Source organism: Podarcis cretensis (assembly GCF_951804945.1).
Source record: "Podarcis cretensis genome assembly, chromosome: 2".
Lineage (NCBI taxonomy): Eukaryota > Metazoa > Chordata > Lepidosauria > Squamata > Lacertidae > Podarcis > Podarcis cretensis.
Window position 1 is genome coordinate 74,345,423 of NC_137171.1, and position 24,646 is coordinate 74,370,068.

Genomic DNA, 24,646 nt, shown 5'->3' on the forward strand with positions numbered 1-24,646 from the left:
GTGTTATGTTCTACTCAGGATGCGAACGGGGCTCTGGAACGGATTCCGTTTGCATTCAGAGGTACCACTGTACTGGCTGAGGGAGCCGATGTTTATCCGCAGCCAGTTTTTCCAGGTCATGTGGCCAGCATGACTCAGTCGCTTCTGGTGAACCAGAGCAGTGCCCAGAAACACCGTTTACCTCCCCACTGGGGCGGTACCTATTTATCTACTTGCACTCTGACGTGCTTTTGAACTGCTAAGTTGGCAGGAGCAGGGACCAGGCAATGGGAGCTCACCCGTTGCGGGGATTTGAACCGCCAACCTTCTGATCAGCAAGCCCAATGCTCAGTGGTTTACACCACAGCGCCACCTGTGTCCCCCATAATAGCATGTCCAAAATACAGAAAAACAAGAGATAAACAGCCTACCTACAAAATATACAAGCATGTATTTATTGGTGGTTGCAGTATTCTCACTTCTGCTGCTACCTCCCCAAATTAAGCTCAGATTAAAAGGTGGGGCAAAATAACATACTATTCACCCTTGGAGCTCTCAGTTGTCATCAGGTAGGACCCATAATCATTCCCTCCCTAATCTCTAAAATATATAAATTGTTATTGGAGTGGGAGTGTAAAGACAAGATGGTTAAGATGACAGTGATTAAATGGGCTACAGATATACCATAGGTTACAATATAAAAATGCTTGGGAGAAACTATGGGGGGAAACCATGAATTTCTCAGCATGTTATCTTATTAAGGAAAACCTACAGAAGATATACTGGTGGTACCGGACACCTAGCAAATTGGTGAAAATCTATTGGTGAAAAAGGGTCCACATATGCATCAGGGTTGAAGGAACCCTGATGCCTATGTGGTGGTTGTGTAAATACGCTAGAGAGTTCTGGGAAATGATCCATATAGAATTAAAAAATATATTTAAACTCACGTTTCCCAAAAGACCAGACGCCTTTATACCAGGGATAATAAGTGATGACTTACCAAAGAAGGCACTCAACCTCTTTTTATATGTGACCACTGCAGCTATAATAGTCTGTGCAAAAAAATGGAAAGAAAAAGATGTACCTGCAAAAGCAATCTGGCAGAATAAATTGATAGACCAAACAGAATTAGCAACTATTACCACAAAAAAAGTGGGAAGTAAATATATAAGCAGCAGATAATATCAAATAAAGGAAGATTTGAGATAAAAATGGGTAGGAGATCAGGATATGCAGCTGATCAGGGTTTACATAGGATGCGACAAAAAGGTGGACTGGGAAGTCCTTAGGAAATGGATGTGTGATTGACAATGTATTATTTATTTACAACAGTTGTAAAAATGCATAATTTTTTTTTAAAAAAAATCATTTCCTCCCCCAGACACATTACCAATCAACACAAAAACAACAAAAGGGGATGACACCCTTGTCTTGGGTGTATTCCAAAAGGGTGATCTGCAGCAGCACTGGTTACGAGTCCATGAGCTGGGAGTGTCCTCAAAAACTCACAGATCTCTCCAACAAACTCTTCTAAATTATACTGAAGCTTGTCACCACCCAGGCACAGCAGGACCATAATCCATTGGTTGACACCTGTCATCCAGAGCCTTCCTGCTTGTGCCTAAACAAACTGCAATGTTCAAACAGCCAAATACCTGGGGGAGGGAACAAACTGCAGACAAACCATTCAGGTTGAGTTGGTGCAGACTGAATAACAACACAGTAAATTGTACATTCATACACACTGTACATTTATGTAACACCTTAAACAACAGTCTTGACAGACATTATCTCCAGTGGATTTCTCATGAAGCATAATCTAATATGTAGGTCTAGTAACTAGGGATATAGTTACAAAATCCCTTCCAGATCAATGTGTGAAAAACCAATCAGATTTAATTGTCTTTTTTTCTTTAGGAGGTCACTTTTTTATGAGAAAAGCCAATGTGACAACCACCATCTTATTCTCTTTAATAAAATCTCACCATGTGAATGCAATTTGATACTTTCTGCATGAGTAGGGATTGCAGAACCACAGGGGAGAAGAAAACAGATGCAGAGGGTTAGATGTGCAAACCCCCTATTGACTAAATGCACAGGAGTGTCTTATGTCATTGCTATAATGATGGGGATATTTATAGGGTTTGAAATGTAGTTTTATGTAAGATAGCATATTTTCTCAAGCTAAACGAATGCCTTTATTTATAATCAAGCCATCTGTATTTACATTTCCTACTAACTTTCCTTAAGATCTGAATTAATAAACTCCCTTACATTTTCAAGTGGAACTTCTGTAGCTAAGATCCATATTCACACTTCAGGTGTAAATTGTAAATAAAGATACTTGTTTAGCTTTAGCAAATATGCTAACTGAACCTTATAAGGTTGTTGCGAGGTTTTCTGAGAAGTGTTTTGATGGCTTAGAAAAAGCACAACCAAAGAACTAAGTACAGTGGGTTAAGTATTTAATTCGTTCTGGAGGTCCGTACTTAACCTGAAACTGTTCTTAACCTGAAGCACCACTTTAGCTAATGGGGCCTCCTGCTGCCGCTGCACCGCCAGAGCACGATTTCTGTTCTTATCCTGAAGCAAAGTTCTTAACCTGAAGCACTATTTCTGGGTTAGCAGAGTCTGTAACCTGAAGCGTATGTAACCTGAAGCGTATGTAACCCGAGGTACCACTGTATTATTATTGGCTGACGTCCATGTGTCTTGGGAGACAATGGAGGAGTGTGCCTTTGGGAGTGAAGTCAAACTGTTGGAGAGTGGAGAATTTGTGAAACTATGCAGAAATCACAATAGGGCCCCAAAGGGGTGAATAATAATAATAATACTAATAATAATACCATTATTGTCAATTTACAACCTGTGTACAATGAAATTAACCGAGCCTCCACCCCCACTCAGTCTCATTGCACTCTGTATGTTTGTCGCACAACACACCAACCCCGATTAGATATCAGATCCCCCACAGCCTTTTTAAAGCAGCTGTAAGGGCACCTACTTTGAGTAGAGTTGAAGCACCGGGGGAAGGGGTGTTATGTTTTATATATATATATTATTGAGCACATACATTAATTAGACAGTGAAAGGCTTGCATTGCATGTGGGTATTGTCAGAAATATGGTCCCCGATTGGTAGCACATTTTCAGGCACATTATGAATGTGTCTGCTGTTTTCTTCTATTTTTGTATTTTCTGTGCCGAGTGCATCCTACATCTCTGCTTGGCTGAGTCTGCAGTGGACACAGCAGCCATTACACCAGCACCACAGGTATATTTTACCTCTCTTTGTTTTGTTTTTGTTGCGTTTTTAAAAACAGAGCATTAAAACAAGATAACCAGATACACAAGCAGGTAGGAATTAAAACCAGCAAAAGATGAATTTCTGTAGAGACAACTGCTTTTGGTTGGTAGTGTGGAAGGGGGGAAAACACAATTGCCTTGTGTGTATCCATATCTTTGTCTCAGTTGAAATACTTTTTTTTTTTTTGGTATCTCACCTGCACAGGAGATACACAAACTTCTGTGAAGGGACAACTCTGAGAAAGTTGAACTTGGTAAGGGTAATAATTAGGAGACTGAATAATTTGTGGAGAGAGAAGTAGAGAGGAATTACTGTCCTAATGATTTGACTGAATAACTTTTCTATATAGAACTTAAGACAGAGTTGTTTAGATTGTTTGTTTAATTAGGGTTCTGTTTTCTAGCATTAGATGGAAAGGCACATCTTTGAGATGATGGTGTTGATGAAGTGAGAACCTGGCAGTAGCCTGTTTTCCATTTCTTCCCACTCTTTGGCGTAAAGACGTTTCACTACAGGTGGAAGGATTGCTGTTGTTTATATAGCACCATTGGTGTGTATGGCATTTTACAAAGTGGAAGAGGACAGATCCTTGCCCCAAGGAGTGTCTAAACTAAAATTCAACACAGGGGAAACAACAGAGGAAGGGGAGTGACAGCAGGGGTAAACAGGGAACAATATGATGTTGTTTCAGTAGCACATTCTTAGACTTAATTACAGGCTAAGTTACAATAAGGCATGGGAATAAAGATACTGAGCCAAAGGTATATTTTACCTCTCTGTTTTGTTTTTGTTGCGTTTTTAAAAACAGAGCATTAAAACAAGATAACCAGATACACAAGCAGGTAGGAATTAAAATCAGCAAAAATCCCAGTGGAATAAAAGAAATGGGTCAGGGGGAAAAATCAGTGAATGGGCAAATTATTTTCACTTGAGTGAGAATTCCACGGTTGGGGTGCTGTAACTGAGAAGGCCCTGTCCCATATCCCAGTTGAGCACCTCTCCTTGTGGCAGAGGATGGGGCAAGGCCAATGAAGACAAATGCAGTCGGCAGGCAGGTTCATGTGGAAAGAGGCAGAGGTTTTTCAAATATCATGGTTCCCAATGTGTGCTATTAAAAGGAAACACAACTATTATCCTTTGCCCCAAAAGCACTCAGAGCGACCTGAAATCTCTTTTTACTGCTTGACACTCCTTGCATCCCAACAGTAAATTTCCTTTCTTTCCCATTTTTGCTGAAAACGTTGCTCGCTACTTTGTGGCATGTTGGTTGGCCTCTAGTGTGTGTTTTATTTCTGTTGACCATAGCCAACTTTTCTATTTCGTACGTTTTCAAAGCGGCTACCCCACATTTGATTTTTTGGATTCTTCTTCTGACGGGCTAACATGGCTCCACCACCTGTCCTTTTCCTGGCCAAAAAAGCTGCCGTCAAGTCCGCGAGACTGGCCCTGGGACAACCGAGTGAGGTTTCACGTCTTGGTTTCGACACGGTGGTTTAGACGGCGCTAAACATCTCGTGCTTCTCTCCCAGGCCTACCAGGGCTGCCTCCTGCTTGCAAACACGAGCACTGCCGGCGACAGCTCTTCGACGTGCCCTCGTCGCCTTTGGGGGATTGGTAACGGACGCATTCCTGTTGCTCGCCCCCCTCCCCGGTTTTATTTCGCCTTCCCTCCTGCTCGGCCCCTGCCGCCCTCCCGCTGCGAGGGACGTGGGAACCTTTCTGCACCTCACGGAACCTTTGCTGCGGGAGCGCCTGTTGCTGCCCGGGGGATCCTCTGGGTGGCTCCAGCTGAGGGGACGCTTTACTGTTGCGGACCCCAAGCGGAGGGAGAGAGGAGCGAGGAGAAGGAGGCGGAGGCGGCGACAACGACGCGGGTGAACGGGGGCCGGCGCGCCACCGAGAGCGCGCCGAGCGCCTCAGCCCCCGCTCCCTCCGCGGCCTGGCCCGCAGCCCCACCAGGAGGTGAGAGCCGGCCGCCGGCTGGAGTCGCGGACAGGGATGCCTGCATGGAGGGAGGGAGGGAGGGAGGGAGCGCACACAAATGGAGGCGCCGGGGGAGCGGATGGGCCCAGGGGTGGGAGGCAAAGCCCCTCCCCGCTCTCCTCGGCAGAGCCAGGCTCGGGAAGGGGGAAGGGAAGCAGGCCGGGCGGCGGCGCTCCGGGAATACGCGGCTACCGCTCTGGCTCAGCCGAGGCTCGGGGGCGGGGAGGCCGGCATGGGGTGGGGGAGGGAAGGGGGGGGGGTCCGGGGACCGAGATTAGCACCAAAGGGGTGTGCGCGTGCATCTGGACAAAAGCACCCGAGTTAGTACACGTGAAGAGTGTTTTCCCCGAACAATGAGGTGGGGCTCTCTGGAGATGAAGGCAGCGAGCTATGGAGACTTTTAAGGGATGCTCAGGGAAGTGGCGCTAGGTGTTGTATCAACGGGAGAAAAAAGAAAGTGGGAAATCGTTCATATTACTCCGGGAATGCAGTGTTCTTAACTGTGAGTGTGGGGTGTGTGTTAAAAAAATAAAAAAAATAGGGCAAACTCTTACAGAAAAGCTAGGGATTTTAAAAGAACGCACTAAACCGTTTGCATAATGTTATACAGTGTGAAAAATTGTTATTAGAAATGTTCCCCCCCCCTTTTTTTGGAGAGGGACTTAGCTACAACATTAACTTTGAATCAGATCCTCTGTTTTTCTTTTTTTACCAGTTGTGGTGACTAGCAAAGAGAGGTTGGAATCTGGTAAAACTTTGAAAACTTCAAAGTGGGATGGCACCTGGCAGGGTGTCTTTTGATCTCTGCCCTGTTTTAGATTTTCTGACTTCTTTCACTCCCACTTGATCTAAATGTGGCTAGTACTCACTTGCTTTAATTTTATTTTGTGCTATATTGCTTACTTATCACATTTGTGTCATTGTTCTTTAAAAGAAAATTTCCTAAAGCTGTAACTATTACTACCACTAAGCATGTACAGTACTGTAAAGTAGGTGTTGTACAGAAGCATGCTTTCTGCCTCTAGGGGTCGCAACCTACATAGAAAGGGCAGGGAGGGGGCAGGCCTTTAGAAAGTGAGTGTATTGGGGGGGGGAGTAGCAAAGGAGTCTGACAAAAGATGAATTTCTGTAGAGACAGCTGCTTTTGGTTGGTAGTGTGGAAGGGGGGAAAACACAATTGCCTTGTGTATCCATATCTTTGTCTCAGTTGAAATACTTTTTTTTTTTTTTGGTATCTCACCTGCACAGGAGATACACAAACTTCTGTGAAGGGACAACTCTGAGAAAGTTGAACTTGGTAAGAGTAATAATTAGGAGACTGAATAATTTGTAGAGAGAGAAGTAGAGAGGAATTACTGTCCTAATGATTTGACTGAATAACTTTTCTATATAGAACTTAAGACAGAGTTGTTTAGATTGTTTGTTTAATTAGGGTTCTGTTTTCTAGCATTAGATGGAAAGGCACATCTTTGAGATGATGGTGTTGATGAAGTCCCACTCTTTGGCGTAAAGACGTTTCACTACAGGTGGAAGGATTGCTGTTGTTTATATAGCACCATTGGTGTGTATGGCATTTTACAAAGTGGAAGAGGACAGATCCTTGCCCCAAGGAGTGTCTAAACTAAAATTCAACACAGGGGAAACAACAGAGGAAGGGGAGTGACAGCAGGGGTAAACAGGGAACAATATGATGTTGTTTCAGTAGCACATTCTTAGACTTAATTACAGGCTAAGTTACAATAAGGCATGGGAATAAAGATACTGAGCCAAAGATATTTTCTTTCTTAATTAGCATGGCACTTCTCTGCACAGGTGGGCAGAGATCTTTTAGGCCAACTCAGTCTTTGTCTTTTTTTGTAGTTGGGTTTCGTTTCCTTTGGGAGGCAAGTATTTTACTCCCTAGTAAATGTACTGCTTTAATATAATCTCAGAAATGGAAGAAACTTAGTTTCCTGGGCTTCTGAAATTTTGTGTTGGTTCCTTAGGGATTTTTATCTCCCAGCTCTCTTCAAGTTTGTGGCCTAAAACTTATTGGTGATTCCCAGGAATTTTGAAATACTTTTCCAGATGTTGTCATCTCCCTAAATGATGCTAAACCTTTTGTGCCTCAGGTTTCCTTTTCCAAGTGCTTGCATATGAGTAGTGGCAGGTTATCTAAAATTTATTTTTCTCCATGTGGACTAATAAGATGAACCAAGTTTGAGGGAGTTCGGAGGATTCTTCATGGTGTACATGCTGCAGTCTGCAGGTGTTCTGCATGTCTACCTTACCTTGTAGGCTCATGTGTTGATATGGTCTAGGAGTGACGTACTGGGTGCAATGCAAGTGTGTACTTGCTAGAAGAATGGACACCATTGTTCGAACCGATTCTCCCTCTTCCATGTGCACTCCCAAATCTGCTTCAAATATTGGTGGTCTTCAAAATCACATCATGCAACATCACTCATGTGATGTTGGATGTCACCTACTGAAATTCACACTTTTCTTTATGGTCACACATTGTCATTAATATTAGGATGCTGTTAAAAGTCTTAGAACAGGGCCAGTGAAAGGTTAACAACCTCTAAACTTGTGCTAAAGAAAAAACTACTAGCTTAAGTCAATCAACCATTAACTTTGGCAAAGGTTTCTGTAATGTTTATAGGCGCATGAACATTGCACATGCTCCTTGTTGACAGAGCATCACTTGCATATCAGTACCGCCTTTTTTTGAAAGTGTAATAGAAATAAAGCAATTGGATGAAATTATGTGTCTAATTTGTGTTTAGTTTCTTTGTCTGATCAAAATTTGAATTTATGCACTACTGTCAACTAGTACTTTTTTGTCTCTGGAAAAATGGACTTGCTTCTTTGTAAACCTAGATGCCTGAAAGGCTGTTAGAGACTCTCCGTGCAACAAAAGCAGCCTACACTTGCTCAGAGTCACTCCCTTTATTGTTACTTCTCATACTTCAGTTCTGAGCCATAGCACTGAAAACAGGTCATATGTAAAAATCCTGGATTCCTAGCTCAAAGTAAACCTCATCCAGTTTCCAGTTCCCTGTATCATTCTGAGTCAGGAGGCTGCTGAAAGGAGTTTTCCTCTTTACCAGTGGAATAAATTACCCATCTATTTGTCTTCCATAGACTAACACTGCTGTTGCCGGACAAGTAGGCATGTTAATTATCTCCTTGCTATGTACCATCTTATATAACTATTTTTTTATTTTCTTTAGAATCTAAAATAATAAAGAAGCTTTAAAAATAATGCTCTGTTTAGCTTAGAATTGACCACATTGTGACAGTGAAGGAGATTGTAACCTGATTTTGGCAACCCCCTGTTGAGCACTAGGACTCCAGTTTCTTTAATATGCCTAGCCATATATCTACTGCCAAGGCGGGGAACCTTTTTTGCCTAGTGAACCAGATCACTGTCTGTCCTGCCCCCCATGGGCCAACTTTGACAGGTGAACAACCCACACATCAATCCCCTAACATTAGTGCTTCCCAAGTGACTTACAGCCAGCTTGTTGTTGGGCATTTGAGAACTGCATTACAGGGGCTTTGCACCAAGCATATGGTTGGTAAAGCTGTTTTCCTCAGGGATCAGTTGGAACTTGGGCGCACAGCCAATCCAGTAGGGTTAAAGTCACTGTTCATCAGCTGTTGGATGGTGACTTAAAATGTGTCTTCTCCAGGGATTGACTGCATGATTGAGTTCCCCATGGGGAACTTGGTTTTACAGCTGATCCACCCCTGCCTCTACCTGCCCCACATTTGAAGTCACATATGATGGCAGGTGGGCATGCTTTGGGGAAAATGACCTCATGGGCCAAGTAGAGACAATGGATTAGAGGTTCATAGAATAGTAGAGTTGGAAAGAGCCCAATGGTCATCTAGTCCAACCCTCTGTAATGCAGGAATCTCAACTAAAGCATCCATGACAGATGGGCATCCAGCCTCAGGTTCACCAACCCCTGATCTACTTGGAAGCCCTACTCTGGGTGCTCCTGCCAAATGAAGTGAGGTGGGTGGCTACCAAGAAGAGGACCTTTTTGGTAGTGGCACTTGAGCTGTGGAATGATCATCTCGACTCCAAAACCAGACAATTCCTCAACCAAACAGCCTCCCAATGCAATAGTTGCATTGTGTACTGCTCTTTTGAGTTCGTTTCAGGGGTAGAACCTAGCCAGGAAGGATGTTAGAGTTCTTAAGAGACCAAGAGACAGCTATGGGTATTAAGAGTTTAAGGAACAAAAGGCATAGGCTGGAATATACCAGGAAATACTGAAAACAAGAAGATAAGGTTAGGGAATGCAGTAGATAGCTTTAAAGGCAAAGGCAATGTGTTTGTGCTGGATATGGAGGGGGATGGGAATAATTTGGACAGCAAAGTCCCTGATTGTGATGAGAGGACTACATCTGCTCTTATAGCACTATTGGATGAATTACAGTTTACAATGATTCAGGAGCATAATACAGAGTATGACCCAGATCAAAACTGCTGGTTGAGACTTCTTAAAAATATAGAATGTTGGTTCCTTTAAAACGCTAATTTTGTCTTTAAAACAAGGGAAGCATGCCAGATACATCTCTTGACAGGTTTATTAGCCTGCTGGTATATTTTATGAGAATCAGATTAAATCCTGTTGCTGAATGTGCCCATTCAAAATGTTCTGTGCTTCATAGGCTACTATAAAAGAGTATTGTTGTTAGATGTGTTGACAGGAAGGCAGAAGCGGTAGGGCAAAGCCAAAGTGTGTGTTCTGAAATAAATATTTGTCTGCATAAGGTTTTCTCTGGAGGTTTAGTCTGAAAGTTCCACATCATGCAGGACTTGTACATCTAAAAAGTATTTTTTGTTTCTTTCCTGATATGGTAGTTCACATTCTTTTATACCTTCTGTTTCATTTACCAAGAGTATTTTAATGACTACTACAGTAATCTACTCCACACAATGTTTTGCAGTGTGTCTTTCAATTATGCTCCTTAAAGTTGCCTTAGGCTTCCATTAATACCTGATTTGAAGGAACAAAAAAAGATACTATGTACTAAATTTGTACCTAAGGTACAAAACTACTCTAGAGTTACTTAAGCCTGCCTTCTTGTTACTTTTTGGTTTAGCTTTCAATATGAGGGCAAGAGAGCGATAAGGTGAAAGGGGATCAACAGAGGGGAAAGGAAGTGGTGCCACCCACTTCCTGGTTCGGCCCTGCCCTTCAGCAGCATGCAGAGCCCTCCAGTGGATTATTTCTAATGGAATACAGCCCTTGATAGACAAAGGTTGCCCTTCCCCATCTTAAAATAATGCATTTCCTCAGTAAGGAGATGTTTACAACAATGCCTTCACCAATGAGCATTGTTTCATCAAGGGAGGTCTGATTAAGAGTCACTTTCTTAGTCTCAGTGAAGTATTCCAGTAGCTACTGATTTATAGAATAATACCTTAAGCCATACTTCTTTCTGCACAGAGGAACATACCGGTATTTAATAAACCCTTTGTAGAAAACCACTGTCTGGTGGTCTTGAAGCTCCTGCCTTAATGAAAAGAGATATTTCAAGCTGTGGGTTAAAGCCTCAGCGCCTAGGGCTTGCCGATCGAAAGGTCGGCGGTTCGAATCCCTGCGGCGGGGTGCGCTCCCGCTGCTCGGTCCCAGCGCCTGCCAACCTAGCAGTTCGAAAGCACCTCCGGATGCAAGTAGATAAATAGGGACTGCTTACCAGCGGGAAGGTAAACGGCGTTTCCGTGTGCGGCTCTGGCTCTGGCCAGAGCAGCGATGTCACGCTGGCCACGTGACCCGGAAGTGTCTCCGGACAGCGCTGGCCCCTGGCCTCTTAAGTGAGATGGGCGCACAACCCCAGAGTCTGTCAAGACTGGACCGTACGGGCAGGGGTACCTTTACCTTTACCTTTGTAGAAAACCACTGTCTGGTGGTCTTGAAGCTCCTGCCTTAATGAAAAGAGATATTTCAAGTTTTTCTTCTGAAAAGTTTGGAGAAAAGAGAATCATTAGGCAATTCATTTTTAGAAAGTTGCAGATGACGAAGAAGAGATTAGTCAAGGTTTTAGACGGCAATCTTGTGCACACCAATTTTAACTCAAATTACATGTTTGATGAGGAAATGCATGTAAGTGTAAAATACAGCTTGACTACCAATCTTAGTAGCATCTGAAGAAAATATATGCTAACCATATAGGATTTAACCCCATCCCTTGCTATGTTAGGCATAGTTGAATGAAGCACATGCAATGATTCTTAATGAGAGAATACTCAGATCTTTTGCAGCAAAAGGCAATCTACTTATGGTGAATTGCTCCCAGGCCAAATCTGCAATCAGTTGCATGCAGAAGTGTCTTGCTCTATTGACTTACATGAAGGCTGGTACCATTTTAAAATGTTACTTACTGCCAAAGTTTGAGCAAGGACTCTTGTCACTTGTAATGCTTTATAACCTAAATAATGTATAGATGCTCAAATTATTTATTGGGAGTATGGGAAACCCAGCCAGATGGGCAGGATATAAAATTATTATTAATATTATTAGTGTCCACCTATTACAAAATGTAGAAGTGAAAAGGGGGTGATTGTGTTACTAGGAATTTTATCAGTCAGACAACATTTTATTTGTTACCCAGTCTGTTCTGTCTGGACACAAAAGGTATTGAGCTTTTTTTTTGGGGGGGGGCAAAGTTATTGAGCTTTCTTTTCTTTCTTTCTTTCTTTCTTTCTTTCTTTCTTTCTTTCTTTCTTTCTAACCAAAGTCTTATTCCTAGGAAATATTTTATTTCTTAGCCTACCTACTCTCTTCCCTAGATGATCTTTTTTTGGTAGAATTTAAACACACACAAAACTATTATCATGTCCACCACTCCATAACATTTCTCCTAAGATAACCATACCAGTTTTTTATCCTTCTCTGTTACCTTCCAGATCCTCCACAGACTTTAGTGCAATATTCTCCTTTTTTTTTTGGTGGTGGTGATATTTATTAAATAAATAATAACAGTATTTAAGAGTAAACTGCCTTTCAGCTGAAAATCTCAGGGCAGTTCACAACAGATCCCACAAACATTTAAAAGAACCCTAGTTGTTGCTATTATTTAATCCTTAATATAGCAACCAATGTAGAGTTGATGTTCCAGCAAAGACCTAATTAATGCTGTGCAGAATGGCACTGTTACCTCCAGTGTTATGTATTGGATGTGTCTGTAAATGCAAAGCCAGTAGACTACCTTTTGTAACATCTAGATCAGGGAGTGTCAACCTGGTCCCTACCGCCCACTAGTGGGTGTTTCAGGATCCTAGGTGGGGTTCTACGGCGCAAGCTGAATCCTCCTTCCATTGAGTACTGGTGGGCAGTAAGGAAATTTGACCATCAAGAAAGATGCATTAGTGGGTGGTAGGTATAAAAAGGTTGACTACCCCGATCTAGATCCTTCATTGTGCTAGAACATTACCACTTTGCCCACATTTTGTATCTATTTGCATATTTTGCTTTGCTTGCGGTAATAATTTTTGTTCAATAGCAGCCCAGTGCTATTAAGTTATTCTTTCAAAACAATTTTGTATTATAATACTTCCTTGTGCAGTATTTATAGTTATTTCCCATTCTTCATCATTGGCTGATAAAATGAATTTGCTGTCTGCTCCTCCTAAGTCACTAGTTTTGTTCAACATCACTGTGGCAGGCCATTGTTGTCTATTTAGTTTACTTTTCTTCTTTGGATACTTAGTGCTACTGTTTTCTGTTGCTCGAAGTTGTTTCCAAAGAAAGCACTGAGACTTATTAAATTCTAATGGTTGCAAAATTAGCAGTTTGATTATCTCAAGGGGCTGTGCAACCTGATTCTATTCAGAGTTGGACATAGCTAAGCCTATTTAATTTAAGAATAGGTGTGCTTAACTTGGCGTTGCATTGCATCCTAGTGTTGGTAATGAGATAGAAGAGCAAAATGCTTCAAGTGCCAATCAGTATGTTGCTAGTTGGAGGCAGGACTGTTGAATAAAGTGAGGCTGGCCAAGCCTAAAGAAATTCACATCCATATTTATCCAGAAGTAAGCCCTGTTCGTAGTACTCGTCTTTAGTTACAATTTTTCAATTGATAAACTAAAACCACCCCAGAATGATACATAATAGTATGCTGATAGATGCCATCATAGACCTGAAACTGATGTTTAAATACTAGACCTTTGCCTTCCAAGAAATAACAAGTAAGATATTATCTCCTTTTCCTATGGAAGAAAGTAGAATTTATTTACCCAGTTCTTTACCTTGTACCTGGTTCTGTTTCTCATAACTTTAAAATTTTTAGAAGTTATTCCACATCACACGTTATTCGTCATTAAATTCTGAGGGTGCTACTTATTTCTTGGTGTGTGTATAAACCCATATAAACCCCTCTTCCATTTCCTTCTGAAAGATACCAGCTTGCTGTGTGTGTCCCGCTATACTAGGTAGATGACAAGATGGTTTTAGTAAGAGACGGTTGGGAAGTCTAGATTAATTATGACTATTCATTTGAAGGTAATTTGTTCATCAATTTGAAAAGAGCACTACCTACAGCAGTTAAATGCTGAATGTGTGGGGTAGGGGTAGGATGGAATAGCCTACCCATAAAACCTGAGATGTGGGTGTTAGCTGGACATATTATGTAATTCTCCTTGGTAGATGGTTCTGAACTGGGTCAAGCTTGTGTGAGAAATGAGGGCAGGCTAATGTCTGTAATTCTTACCTGCCTGTGGTGCAGTGTTAATGTTGTATATTTGAAGTTTGCCAGGCTAGCTGGAAGCCCTCCAGAAAAGCACTGCTTATGCAACTGAAATAGGCTAGCTAGTAGGAACTGGGATGAGGGTACAGACGTGAAGGGCTGATTACATGACGAAACCGACGAAACCCTCAAAGGACGTTACTTAAGGGTTACTTAACTTTTTATTTAGCCTTGTAGTTGAGGAGTTGGTTGTCAGAGCATATTAATAAGCTAAATGTGAACTAGTCCATTGAGCATTGCATTAATGTAAGCTAATGTACATTCCCTTAAAATCAGTGGGATTTAGTTAGTTTTTAAATGTATTTCTTTTGCCAAGGGTCTTGTAGCTGATAACCTTACAAGTGTTTACTTACATCTTATTGGTATGAAACTTGTCTGTGAAAGTCTAATCTAGTTTGCAATTAAAGATTTTATCTGAAACCATGCAGTAACATTACATTTGCCTGTTGAAATCCTTATTTTCAGCTATTGTGCTTTATAACAAATAGGCTGAAACCATGAGACATTTATTAGGAGTTTGTTAATAAATGATGGTTTGTTGTCACTTTGTCCTTGCTACCTGGTTTGGAAGCATTATGTGTTTTGCTGTAGCCAGATACATGTCACCTCTAAACTGAAGAGGGCTGTTTGCACTTTTTGAAAGGATGTTTAAATCCAGGTGGGTTGGTTGACTCAGCTGTGTGGATTTTGTAGGAGATGACATCTTTATGTACAATTGAAGATCTCGACTCAACCTGGTTATTTATGTTCAAAAAATAGACACACTCTCTCATCTTCCACTTGGAAGGCAGATTTTTGGAAGGCCAATTTAAAAAAACAAATAAGCAGCTTTTGAGAACCATAAACATCAGAATTTAGCACTGCATCTTTTTAAGAGTTGTTTTGTAACTGGCTTCTCTGTCTCCTGCGTTTTTCTCCCTGCTTTTTCTTACTCTTTGTGCCACCATTTCTCTACTTACTCTGATTAGAATATGATATCTTGTGGATAGAGAAGTGACAAGCAACCAGGACATGTTTGTGAACTCCAGATTTTGATATATTCAGAATATGTGAACTTTCTGCTTCTTATTTTGCCCCAAATATACAAAGTCGTTATGGTTATTGTTTTGAGGGGTGTTAAAGGTAAAGGTAAAGGTACCCCTGCCCGTACGGGCCAGTCTTGACAGACTCTGGGGTTGTGCGCCCATCTCACTTAAGAGGCCAGGGGCCAGCGCTGTCCGGAGACACTTCCGGGTCACGTGGCCAGCGTGACATCGCTGCTCTGGCCAGAGCCAGAGCCGCACACGGAAACGCCGTTTACCTTCCCGCTGGTAAGCGGTCCCTATTTATCTACTTGCACCCGGAGGTGCTTTTGAACTGCTAGGTTGGCAGGCGCTGGGACCGAGCAGCGGGAGCGCACCCCGCCGCAGGGATTCGAACCGCCGACCTTTCGATCGGCAAGCCCTAGGCGCTGAGGCTTTTAACCCACAGCGCCACCTGCGTCCCTTTGAGGGGTGTTATATTAATATAAAGTTGAGGTAATTTTAATCTCTTTTAGTATTTTAAATTTTGTATTTTATGGAGAAATAAGAGTTGTGGATCATCAGCATATGGGTGGCACCTCGCCCCAAAACTCCTAATGACCGCTCCCAATGGCTTCATGTAGATATTGAATAGCACTGGACATAATATAGCTTCCTGTGGCATCCCAAAAAGGCACTCTCCCCAATAATACTACTTTCCCAATTCCAGTCCCGAAGCTAGAAAAGGAACCACTGTAATACAGTGTCCCCATCCCCAGAGCCGATCCAGGAGGATATAGTGATATGAAATGCCAATGAGAAATCAAGAAGAAGCAAGGGTGGGGGGCCTCTTCAGTGTTTCTAATCAAAGGGTAACAGAAATTGGAAACAAACAGAAGATACAAAAGATATATTTTTCACATCCACAGAGAACACAGTGTATTTCTTTGTTAATTTGAACTCACAGACTTCTACACTGTATGTATATTACATTTTTTATGCTCAAGAACAATTACAGTGGTACCTCAGGTTAACTACTTAATTCGTTCCGGAGGTCCGTACTTAACCTGAAACTGTTCTTAACCTGAAGCACCACTTTAGCTAATGGGGCCTCCTGCTGCTGCCACGCCACCGGAACACGATTTCTGTTCTCATCCTGAAGCAAAGTTCTTAACCTGAAGCACTATTTCTGGGTTAGCGGAGTCTGTAACTTGAAGTGTATGTAACCCGAGGTACCACTGTACTAATAAAAATGGAAGGGGTGGAGGAGAGAAAAGGATGAGTGCTCTAGAATAGGAACATGTTTGTACTCTAAATTCCATTATACGGGGCAAAAAAATGGAAAAGCAAGCAGCTGGTTACACCACCAGCAGCAGTTCTGAGGCAAAGAGAACTTAGGCATCATTTCCTCCAAGTAAATGCAAGTCATTTCTCCAGGTTATACCATTAACATTCTCATCTGTAACCTATAACATACAGTTTGGATGAAGACATTGTACTCCTTATTCTTTAATATCTTCTTCCTCTGATGTTAATGGCTATCACTGCTCACAAAAAGTCCAGTTAGCGACCGTTAAGTCTGGAAAGCTTACAACGAACTGGGGTTAAGCTATATCATACTATGCAATCTATTGTGCTTGGTTTTAATTTCCTCATGTTTTTTCTTGCTCTTTTTGTAGGGCTGCCTTAACACAGATCATGAGCAGGTAATGCACAAGGAGTGCTATTGGGAATCATGTCGGACGAGTCAATCTCAGGGAGTGATCCGGACGTGGACCCGGACTTGGAGCAGGAGGATATGGAAGAGGAGGAGGAGGAAGAGGAGGATGAAGCAATGGAGGAGGACAATGATGGGGATGATGAAGAGGATTTACTTGATGAGAATGGTGAGTAATGGGCAAGGGAGTCCATGAATGCTTTTTTGTATGTGCTTCCCGGCACTCTTAAATCTGGTGAATAAATCATTAGGTTTTATATAAGAGGCAGATTTGTTCACTGTGGAATTTATGCGAGTACAGGTCTTTGAACATTTGTACCAGTTTTTGAACATTTAAGTCAGTAGGTTATATAATGTGACAGCCCAGTCCTGAATTGGCAACTTGCATTGCTGTAGCTAAAACTGTATCCAAATCTGGGTGAGCAGGGCAGAGTTATTTTGCTCTGCAGCTGCTGGGGAAGCCCCTGTCTAGCAATCCATTTTGAGAAGAACGTTGTGTGTATTGTTACTATGTGTCTGAGGCATGTCTGTTGTGAGGGCATCAGTTACACCTTTTTTGTTAAATATTTGGCTTCTCCAGACCTCAGATTTGAATGAAAGGGCACAAGGCTAAAACTACGGCTGTGTGTACTTTGCTACGTATATTAACATTCTGTTCCAAGGAAAGCTGTCACTTGTGGCCTAAATTTTACAGATCTACTCAGTCTGTGCATTATTTCCTCTTATTCGCATAGTTTTACAATCTTGACTGTTCTATATAATCAACTCTGTGTTGGTAATTAAGGGAAATTGCAGCAGCTATGCAGAGCACTGATGCCCCACCCAAAACTGCTGGAAACTTTATCCAGGTTCCTGATATTTCAGCAGGGGTTACCCACATGTAGAGCTCACAAATATAGTTGAATATAGTTAAGACATTGTTTATTTGGTTTAACCTGAATTTTGCTCTTCGCCGCTCTTGACTATGCCATACAGGGGGAAATACAAGCCAAGAAGAAACCAGAGCCTGGCTTGTTACATGCAAGCTCAGGCTAATGAGGACTCATGGTCCAAAGAAACTACAACCCCATACAAGCTAAGTTTAGCATGTACGGTAATTCCTGCCTTGCGTCCTTCTCTGTGTGGCAAATTAGTGTTGTAGTTGTTAGGACATAAGAGCACAGGAAGAATATTGGATCAAAGGCCCATTTTGATCTGTATTTATTGTTTCCAGTACTGGCCCACCCCCTGCATTAGCAAAACCTCACAATGAAAGGGATAGCTTTTTGTTGTCTTCAGTATCCTGTATTCCGGTTCAGTTTAATACTGTGACTAGCAGTTATGGATATCCATAAGTCCATTGAAGGAGGTTGGACTAGATGACTCTCAGGGTCCTTTCCAACTCTACAATTCTATGATTCCATATGATTCAGTTATTTATGCTATTAGATTGGCTTAATTTAGTCTTCAAGTGTTGCACCCTATACTACATTCTGTGTTTTTTTTCTGCACTCCTGCAGAATCATGTCACATGCACAGTCCTGACTCAAGACTAGAGAAAAAGAGGAAGGCAAGTCCTCCATTTTTACCTGTTGTTCAAGGTGCATTCAGATGCCTCTTCTAGCTTCTCCTCCTCTGCTGCTTTGTGCTTGCTTTTTAAATGGTTTCTGTTCATGGTGTGTGTGTTGAGGGAGAGGGAAGGAGTAGTTGCACATCTGGAAAAGCAAGAGCACTCACTTCAAAATGGAGTCTTGGCCAGCAGCAGTTTCTCTTGTCTGTGCTTCTCCCCTATCTCATTTTTCTAAAATTTTCCTTTCATTACAACAGCTAACTGAACTCCTGCAGTTGCATCTGCTTGCAACAAATTCAACTCTAGGAATCAGTATCCTCTGTTATTAGAAAAGCCCCTCTCTCATCATTCCTTCCTGAAGTAGCTCTAAATTGGAGCTCATTGCTAGGTCTTTTTTCTCTTCTGTTTTGGACTAACTGCAGACCCATCTCTCTTGTTTCCTTAAAACATGGAATTTGGAACTGAGAGGAGATCCTCTGAATATTATCTTAATATGTGGTCAGGTTCAAAAGGGAGAAAGTTGTCCTTCAGATGCCCTGGTCCTGAACCATATAGGATTGTATTCAGCTAACTTTTAATGAGAGTAGACCCACTGAAATTAATAGACCTAAGTTATGATCATTAATTTCAACTGCTCTGTTCTGAGCAAATGTGAGTTGAATACAGCCCAAAGTACTTTAAAGATCAGAGGTTAACAGCTTGGCCACCACAACTTCCAGCTGAGCAGAGGGACTTCTGATCACAGCCTGGGCATAAAGGGCCAACAGTGAACCCAGAAGGACCCCGAAACTACAAACACATGTTTTCAAGTACAGTTTTATGCTATCTTCATGTAGGGTTGCCATACCGCAACAACTTTTCTGTCTGGATTTTCACTGTTTGAAATATGGCGACCCTATCTTCATTGCAGTTCAGTTAACTGTAACTCTGATACATTTTTTTCAGTTCCCTTATGTTTTAGACCTGGGCTGCATTCTATTCTCTGTTAATGAGGCCCTTGATTAATGAGCTGTCCCTACTAAATCAACTTCTCCTACTTCAAGTAAAATAGCCCCTCCCCTGGTCTTGTATGTAGTCAATATGATGTGCTCTTTTTCTAATTAGTGGGCTAGCTTAAGTGGTAGAGCTATTTATTCTGTTCTGCACTGCTTATAAAAGTTATAACTACCAACAGTTTATACTTTCATCTGATGGTGAGCCCTTTCGCCTGGAGTATTATCCCTCATTTCTCAACTGTGTACCAAAAATTACCAGAAATTGCATTTTAGATAATGTGATTGTGATTTCTTCTGTGATAGGGCAGCATATAAGCTGCCATGAAGACTAAGTAAGTTCTTGCATTATGTCCTTTTGAGCTCTTTTGTATGTTTTAAGTGCTTAACTAGAAACTAGTAAAAAGAAAAGAAGGAAATTAGTCCCTTTGCAGTCAAACTAATTGTAAATTGTATTGCTTTTATTTTTAGATGAGGAGTAGGTAAGATTTTTCTGTAGTGTGGAAGATTTATAAAACTGATAAGGCTTTGTGACATATTTTAAAATACGTTTGTTCTGTTTGTGCAGTACATTATTCCTAAACATTAACATTAACAGTACATTGTTCCTAAACTTTTACAGTTCTATGTGTTATACAACAAAGTGGGTATTGCTGACTGGTGGGTGGCTCATTTTCTTCAGCTCTCTAATTTTTAAGTAGATCACCTTGTAAGGATTTTGTCATATCCTTTCCTTCTGGGGGAAGCACGGTGCAAAGTTCATCTCCCTGAGTAACCTTTGCATAACTTAGCACTTGCCTTGTGAGCTACAAGTGTGTGCACTGCGCAGAGACACTTGCTGCACTAAGAAAGGCAAGGAGTGTTGCCCAGCAGATTGCTAGACAGTGTGCCAATGACTACTGGCTAAAGTCATATCAGAGGATTCAACTTGCTGCTGACAGTGACAATACTCACAGAATGTACAAAGGCATGAAGAAAGCCATTGGAGCAACAATCAGGAAAACTGCACTGTTGAAAACTTTGTCTGTAGAGATCATCACAAATTGCAGCAAGCAGGTGAAGCAATGAGCATAGCACTGTCAAGAACTGTACTTGTGGAGGGAAATGGTCTTTGGCATAGCAATTGCCTGCATTCAGACTCTGCTTGTCTTGGAGGAGCTGGATGTTCCTCTCTCCCCTGATGAGCTTAAGAACTCTTAAACATGTGGTGAAGCCCTAGGACAGGACTGAAACCCAGCAGAAGTACTGAAAGCATCAGCATTGGTGACCATACGCTTGGGGTGGCAGATGATTCTGTCTACCTTGGCTCCACCATAACCAGCAACCCTTCCACTGACGCTGAGCTGGACAAGTGTATTGGTAAGGCAGCTATGGCAATGGTTCGCCTCTCCAAATGGATATGGGAGAATGCAATGCTAATGTCCAATGCCCAAATGAAGGTCTACCAGACTTGTGTGTTGAACATGCTGCTTTATGGAAGGGAGTTGTGGGCAACTTACAGCTGCCAGGAGCGACATCTCAATGTCTTCCATATGTGCTGTGTCAGGAAGATTTTGGGCATCACATGGCAAGGACAGAGTCTCAGACAGAGGTGTTTTACCAAACCCACATTCCCATCATTTTCACACTTCTGTCAGCAATGTCTAAGCCAGGCATGTCTAAAGTCTGTTTCGGGGCCTAATCCTGCCTGCCGATCGATTTAATCCGGCCCCTGTGGCAATATATGTGTAAAATTGTAAAGAAAGCTGAACAACTTTGGCCAGCCCTCACGCATGTTCACTTCATCAAATCTGGCTGTCTTTGAAAAAAGTTTGGGCACCCTGGTCTAAGCTGTCTTGGTCAGTTTCCACACAATGAAAGAAAGCAGGATCCCCATGGATGTGCTAGCTTCAGGCACCAGGCCTGTTGGCAGACCAACTTACAAAGATGTCTACAAGTGTGATATGAAGGCTGCCAGCATTAACTCCACTGTGTGGGAATCCCTTGCAGACGACCCCTGTGCCTGGAGACAGGAGTCAGGTCATGTATCCACAGCAACGGCCAGAGGAGGAATGATCACTGGGAGGAACACAGAGAGAATAAACGCCATGGTGCATCTGTGCCAGTGAAACCGGGCACCTTAATCTGCCCCAGATGCAACACAGTATGTCTCTCCCATATTGGTCTCCACAGCCACAGCAGCCAAAGGCATATTCTTTCATTGTCTCTTGAGACAGATAGATGCCAACAATGCCTTGGTTAATGTGAATGTGGCACTGTGGTCTAAACCACTGAGCCTCTTGGGCTTGCTGATTGGAAGGTCGGCTGTTTGAATCCGCGCAGCGGGGTGAGCTCCCGTTGCTTTGTCCCTGCTTCTGCTAACGTAGCAATTTTGAAGGCATATCAGTGCAAGTAGATAAATAGGTACCACTGCAGCGGGAAAGTAAATGGCATTTCTGTGTGCTCTGGCACTCGTCACAGTCCTTCGTGCGCCAGTGGCGGTTTAGTCATGCTCGCCAAATGACCTAGAAAGCTGTCTGTGGACAAACGCCAGCTCCCTCGGCCTGCAGCGAGGTGAGCACCACACCCCATAGTCACTTTGACTGGACTTAACTGTCCAGGGGTCCTTTACCTTTTTTAAAAAAAACTCAAACATCTTAGTGCTTGTATGTGTTTTATGGTATAATTTTTGTTTTGTAAAATAAACCACATCATTTTTAGCATTTAAGCTCCACAGTTAAACTAGTAGAAATGAAAGTGATTGGACCAGAAACAAGAAGTACATAAGCACAGTAGTTCTGTGAGAATTAAGAACCAGTGTGGATATTGGTAAATTCTGCTGTTGGCTCTTGGCTCTTTTGAACTGGTTGTTCTGTACCAGCAAAGTGACAACATTTTTGTTTTGGTTCCCCCCCCCCCGAAAGAAACACTCTACTCTGTGTTTTGTGGAGAACGTTTTGTACTTAAACTGCTTGTTTCTTTTTGATTCGTATCTGCTAGGGATGAGTTTGTAAGCTTGCTTCCTTCTCAGAAGAGTTTATTGTGGCAGGGATGTCTGGAAAAGGGCACCAAAGTCCTTAGCCAAACTTACAGGAATATAAGGGGCATGATATGAGTTGGAGGTGGCTAGGAGCCTATTTTGCTAATTCTAGAAATTTAATTAGTGCTGTGAAACTGTTATCTATTGTTACCTAAGTTATCATAGTTGGGGTGTGGCTTGAATGCTGGTGTGGGAAGGGAGACGAGAACTTTCATCTCGGCCCCCTCAGGGTTTCACAGACAGACAACACTTGCGGTCGTATTGCTTTTTAAAAATCTATAAGGATTTATTTCAGGTTAGGGCTGAGGAGGAGAAAGGTCATAAAAATCTTGATGATGGTGTTGCCTCTCCTCACTTGTCTCCTTACGATTTTTTTTGGCATAAATCACTTGTTTGAGAAAGCGGAACAACTTCTGGCAGCATTAGACAATGTTATATAACCTGGAGAAATGACTTGCATTTGCTTGGAGGCAATGATGCCAAAGTTCTCTTTGCCTCAGATCTGCTGACGGGTTCTGTAGCCTTGCTGTTCTGTCATGGTGGTGTAACCAGCTGCTTGCTTTTCCTTTTTTTTTTTTGCCTCGTATAATGGAATTTAAAGTACATATGTTGCTATTCTAGAGCACTCATCCTTCTCTCTCCTCCTCCCCTGTGTATGCAGGTAGTCACCGCCTCCATTTCTTGTTGGTAATTGTTCTTGAGCATAAAAAATGTAATATATATACACTGTAGAAGCCTGCGAGTTCAAATTAACAAAAAAGTACACTGTGCTCTCTGTGGATATGAAAAATCTCTCTCTTATATCTTCTGTTTGTTTCCAATTTCTGTTACACTTTGATCAGAAACACCATTATGAAGAAAACTTTTTTTCCTTTTGAAATTAATTTGTTATTTCTTGTTCTATTATTCTTGCAGTGATTTATTCGTTTCTACTAACCTATCTTTAATTGCAGTTGCACACTATTTATTTTCATTCAGCAGTGTAAAACTAAAACCCCAAACACATTTAACTGAAACAAGTGCCTCACAAACACCGCAGGAGTAGCCACCATGGTGCCCTCCTGATGTTGTTGAACTCCAATTCCCATCAGCCCCAGCCAACATGGCAGGGATGATGGGAACCGTTGTCCAGCAACACCTGGAGGACACCATATTGTAATAAAAAACTAATTTAAAAAGAAAAAGAAGTGTAATTTAAGCTCACAAAGGTTTGTTGTTTTTTTTACTGGAAAATGCACACTTTTGAGTGAAAGTGCTTATCAGTTTAACTTAGGAGGAGAGGCTGTGACTGAAAATAACATCCTGGTTTTGATTAAAATATTTAATAAGAGCTGTTGTCTCCTTATTTTATAATTTTGGATTGGAGTTTTTTAATTAAATAAAATCAAGGACCATATGTGCATTTATCATACTTCTAAGACAACTTTTGACCAGTATTATACTATTAAATCAAAACATTTGATTGTGGAAGTTTGACATCTAGAACCCTATATAGTCTATAGAGTTATCAGTTGTAGTAAGTGCTCTCTAGCTTAAAGCAAGGAATCAGTAAATATTGCTGACTCAACACATTGCTGACTCAACAAAGCCCCCCACCAACCCCCTATTATGTACTCCTGAATTTATTATTCTTGGGTTGCTTATGGATACTTCCTAAGAGAGTCGCAGTCTGGGAAATAAAAGACTGCAGCCTGAAGCAGTCTGAGAAATAAAAGAGTATAGCAGAGGTAAATCGTGTGGTCATATTGCATGTGTTTTAATGGGCTGGAACCAAAGCCTTCTGAAATCAGTAGACGTTCTTATTTCTTTGGTGTGTGCCAACTTCATATCTTGTCTTCATTTTTTGTATCCATTTTCTTTTGTGCTGCTTTTTAAATTTGCGTCCAGATGGATGGCTACAGGAAGATCATGTCTTATGCTGGGGTTCAGTTCTAAAGGTTCCGTGTGTACACAAAAATGTGTACAGTGGACGCTCGGGTCGCAAACATGATCCGTGCAGGATGCACGTTCGCAACCCGCAGTGGCGCGTCTGCGCACATGTGGGTTGTGATTTGGCGCTTCTGTGCATGCATGACCGCTGATACGTGGAAGTAACCCGTTCTGGTACTTCCGGGTTTCGGCGCGTCCATAACCCAAAAAAACGTAACCTGAAACGTCTGTAACCCGAGGTATGACTGTATACTCAAGCCCTTGGAGGCAAGCCCCTTCTTGAGCAACCCTGGTTTTCCAGACTTTGTGAGAAGAGAGAGCCTTGCTTGGAAAGCACCACAGATATTTTAAAAGGCTCTTTATGTGCCAGGAAAATCTGGTGCAAAAAGAGCTTTCATCTGTCTACTCATTAAGAGATCT

At 42.0% G+C, this 24,646-nt stretch overlaps 1 protein-coding gene across 7 annotated transcripts in view; it reads left to right on the plus strand.

Annotated features, from left to right (window-relative positions):
- Positions 1 to 24,646, plus strand: part of RAD54L2 (RAD54 like 2) — a 72,346-nt gene that overhangs the window by 8,842 nt on the left and 38,858 nt on the right. For 3 of the 7 annotated variants that reach the window (XM_079968029.1, XM_079968036.1, XM_079968037.1), the window contains exons 1-2: positions 5,095 to 5,250; positions 16,700 to 16,906. In XM_079968029.1, coding sequence (XP_079824155.1) covers positions 16,756 to 16,906 — 151 coding nt within the window. In that variant the 5' untranslated portion in view covers positions 5,095 to 5,250; positions 16,700 to 16,755. Of the gene's footprint in view, positions 1 to 5,094; positions 5,251 to 16,699; positions 16,907 to 18,236; positions 18,287 to 24,646 lie in introns of those variants that run through there. The other 4 variants (XM_079968030.1, XM_079968031.1, XM_079968032.1 and 1 more) reach the window with 2 other exon arrangements.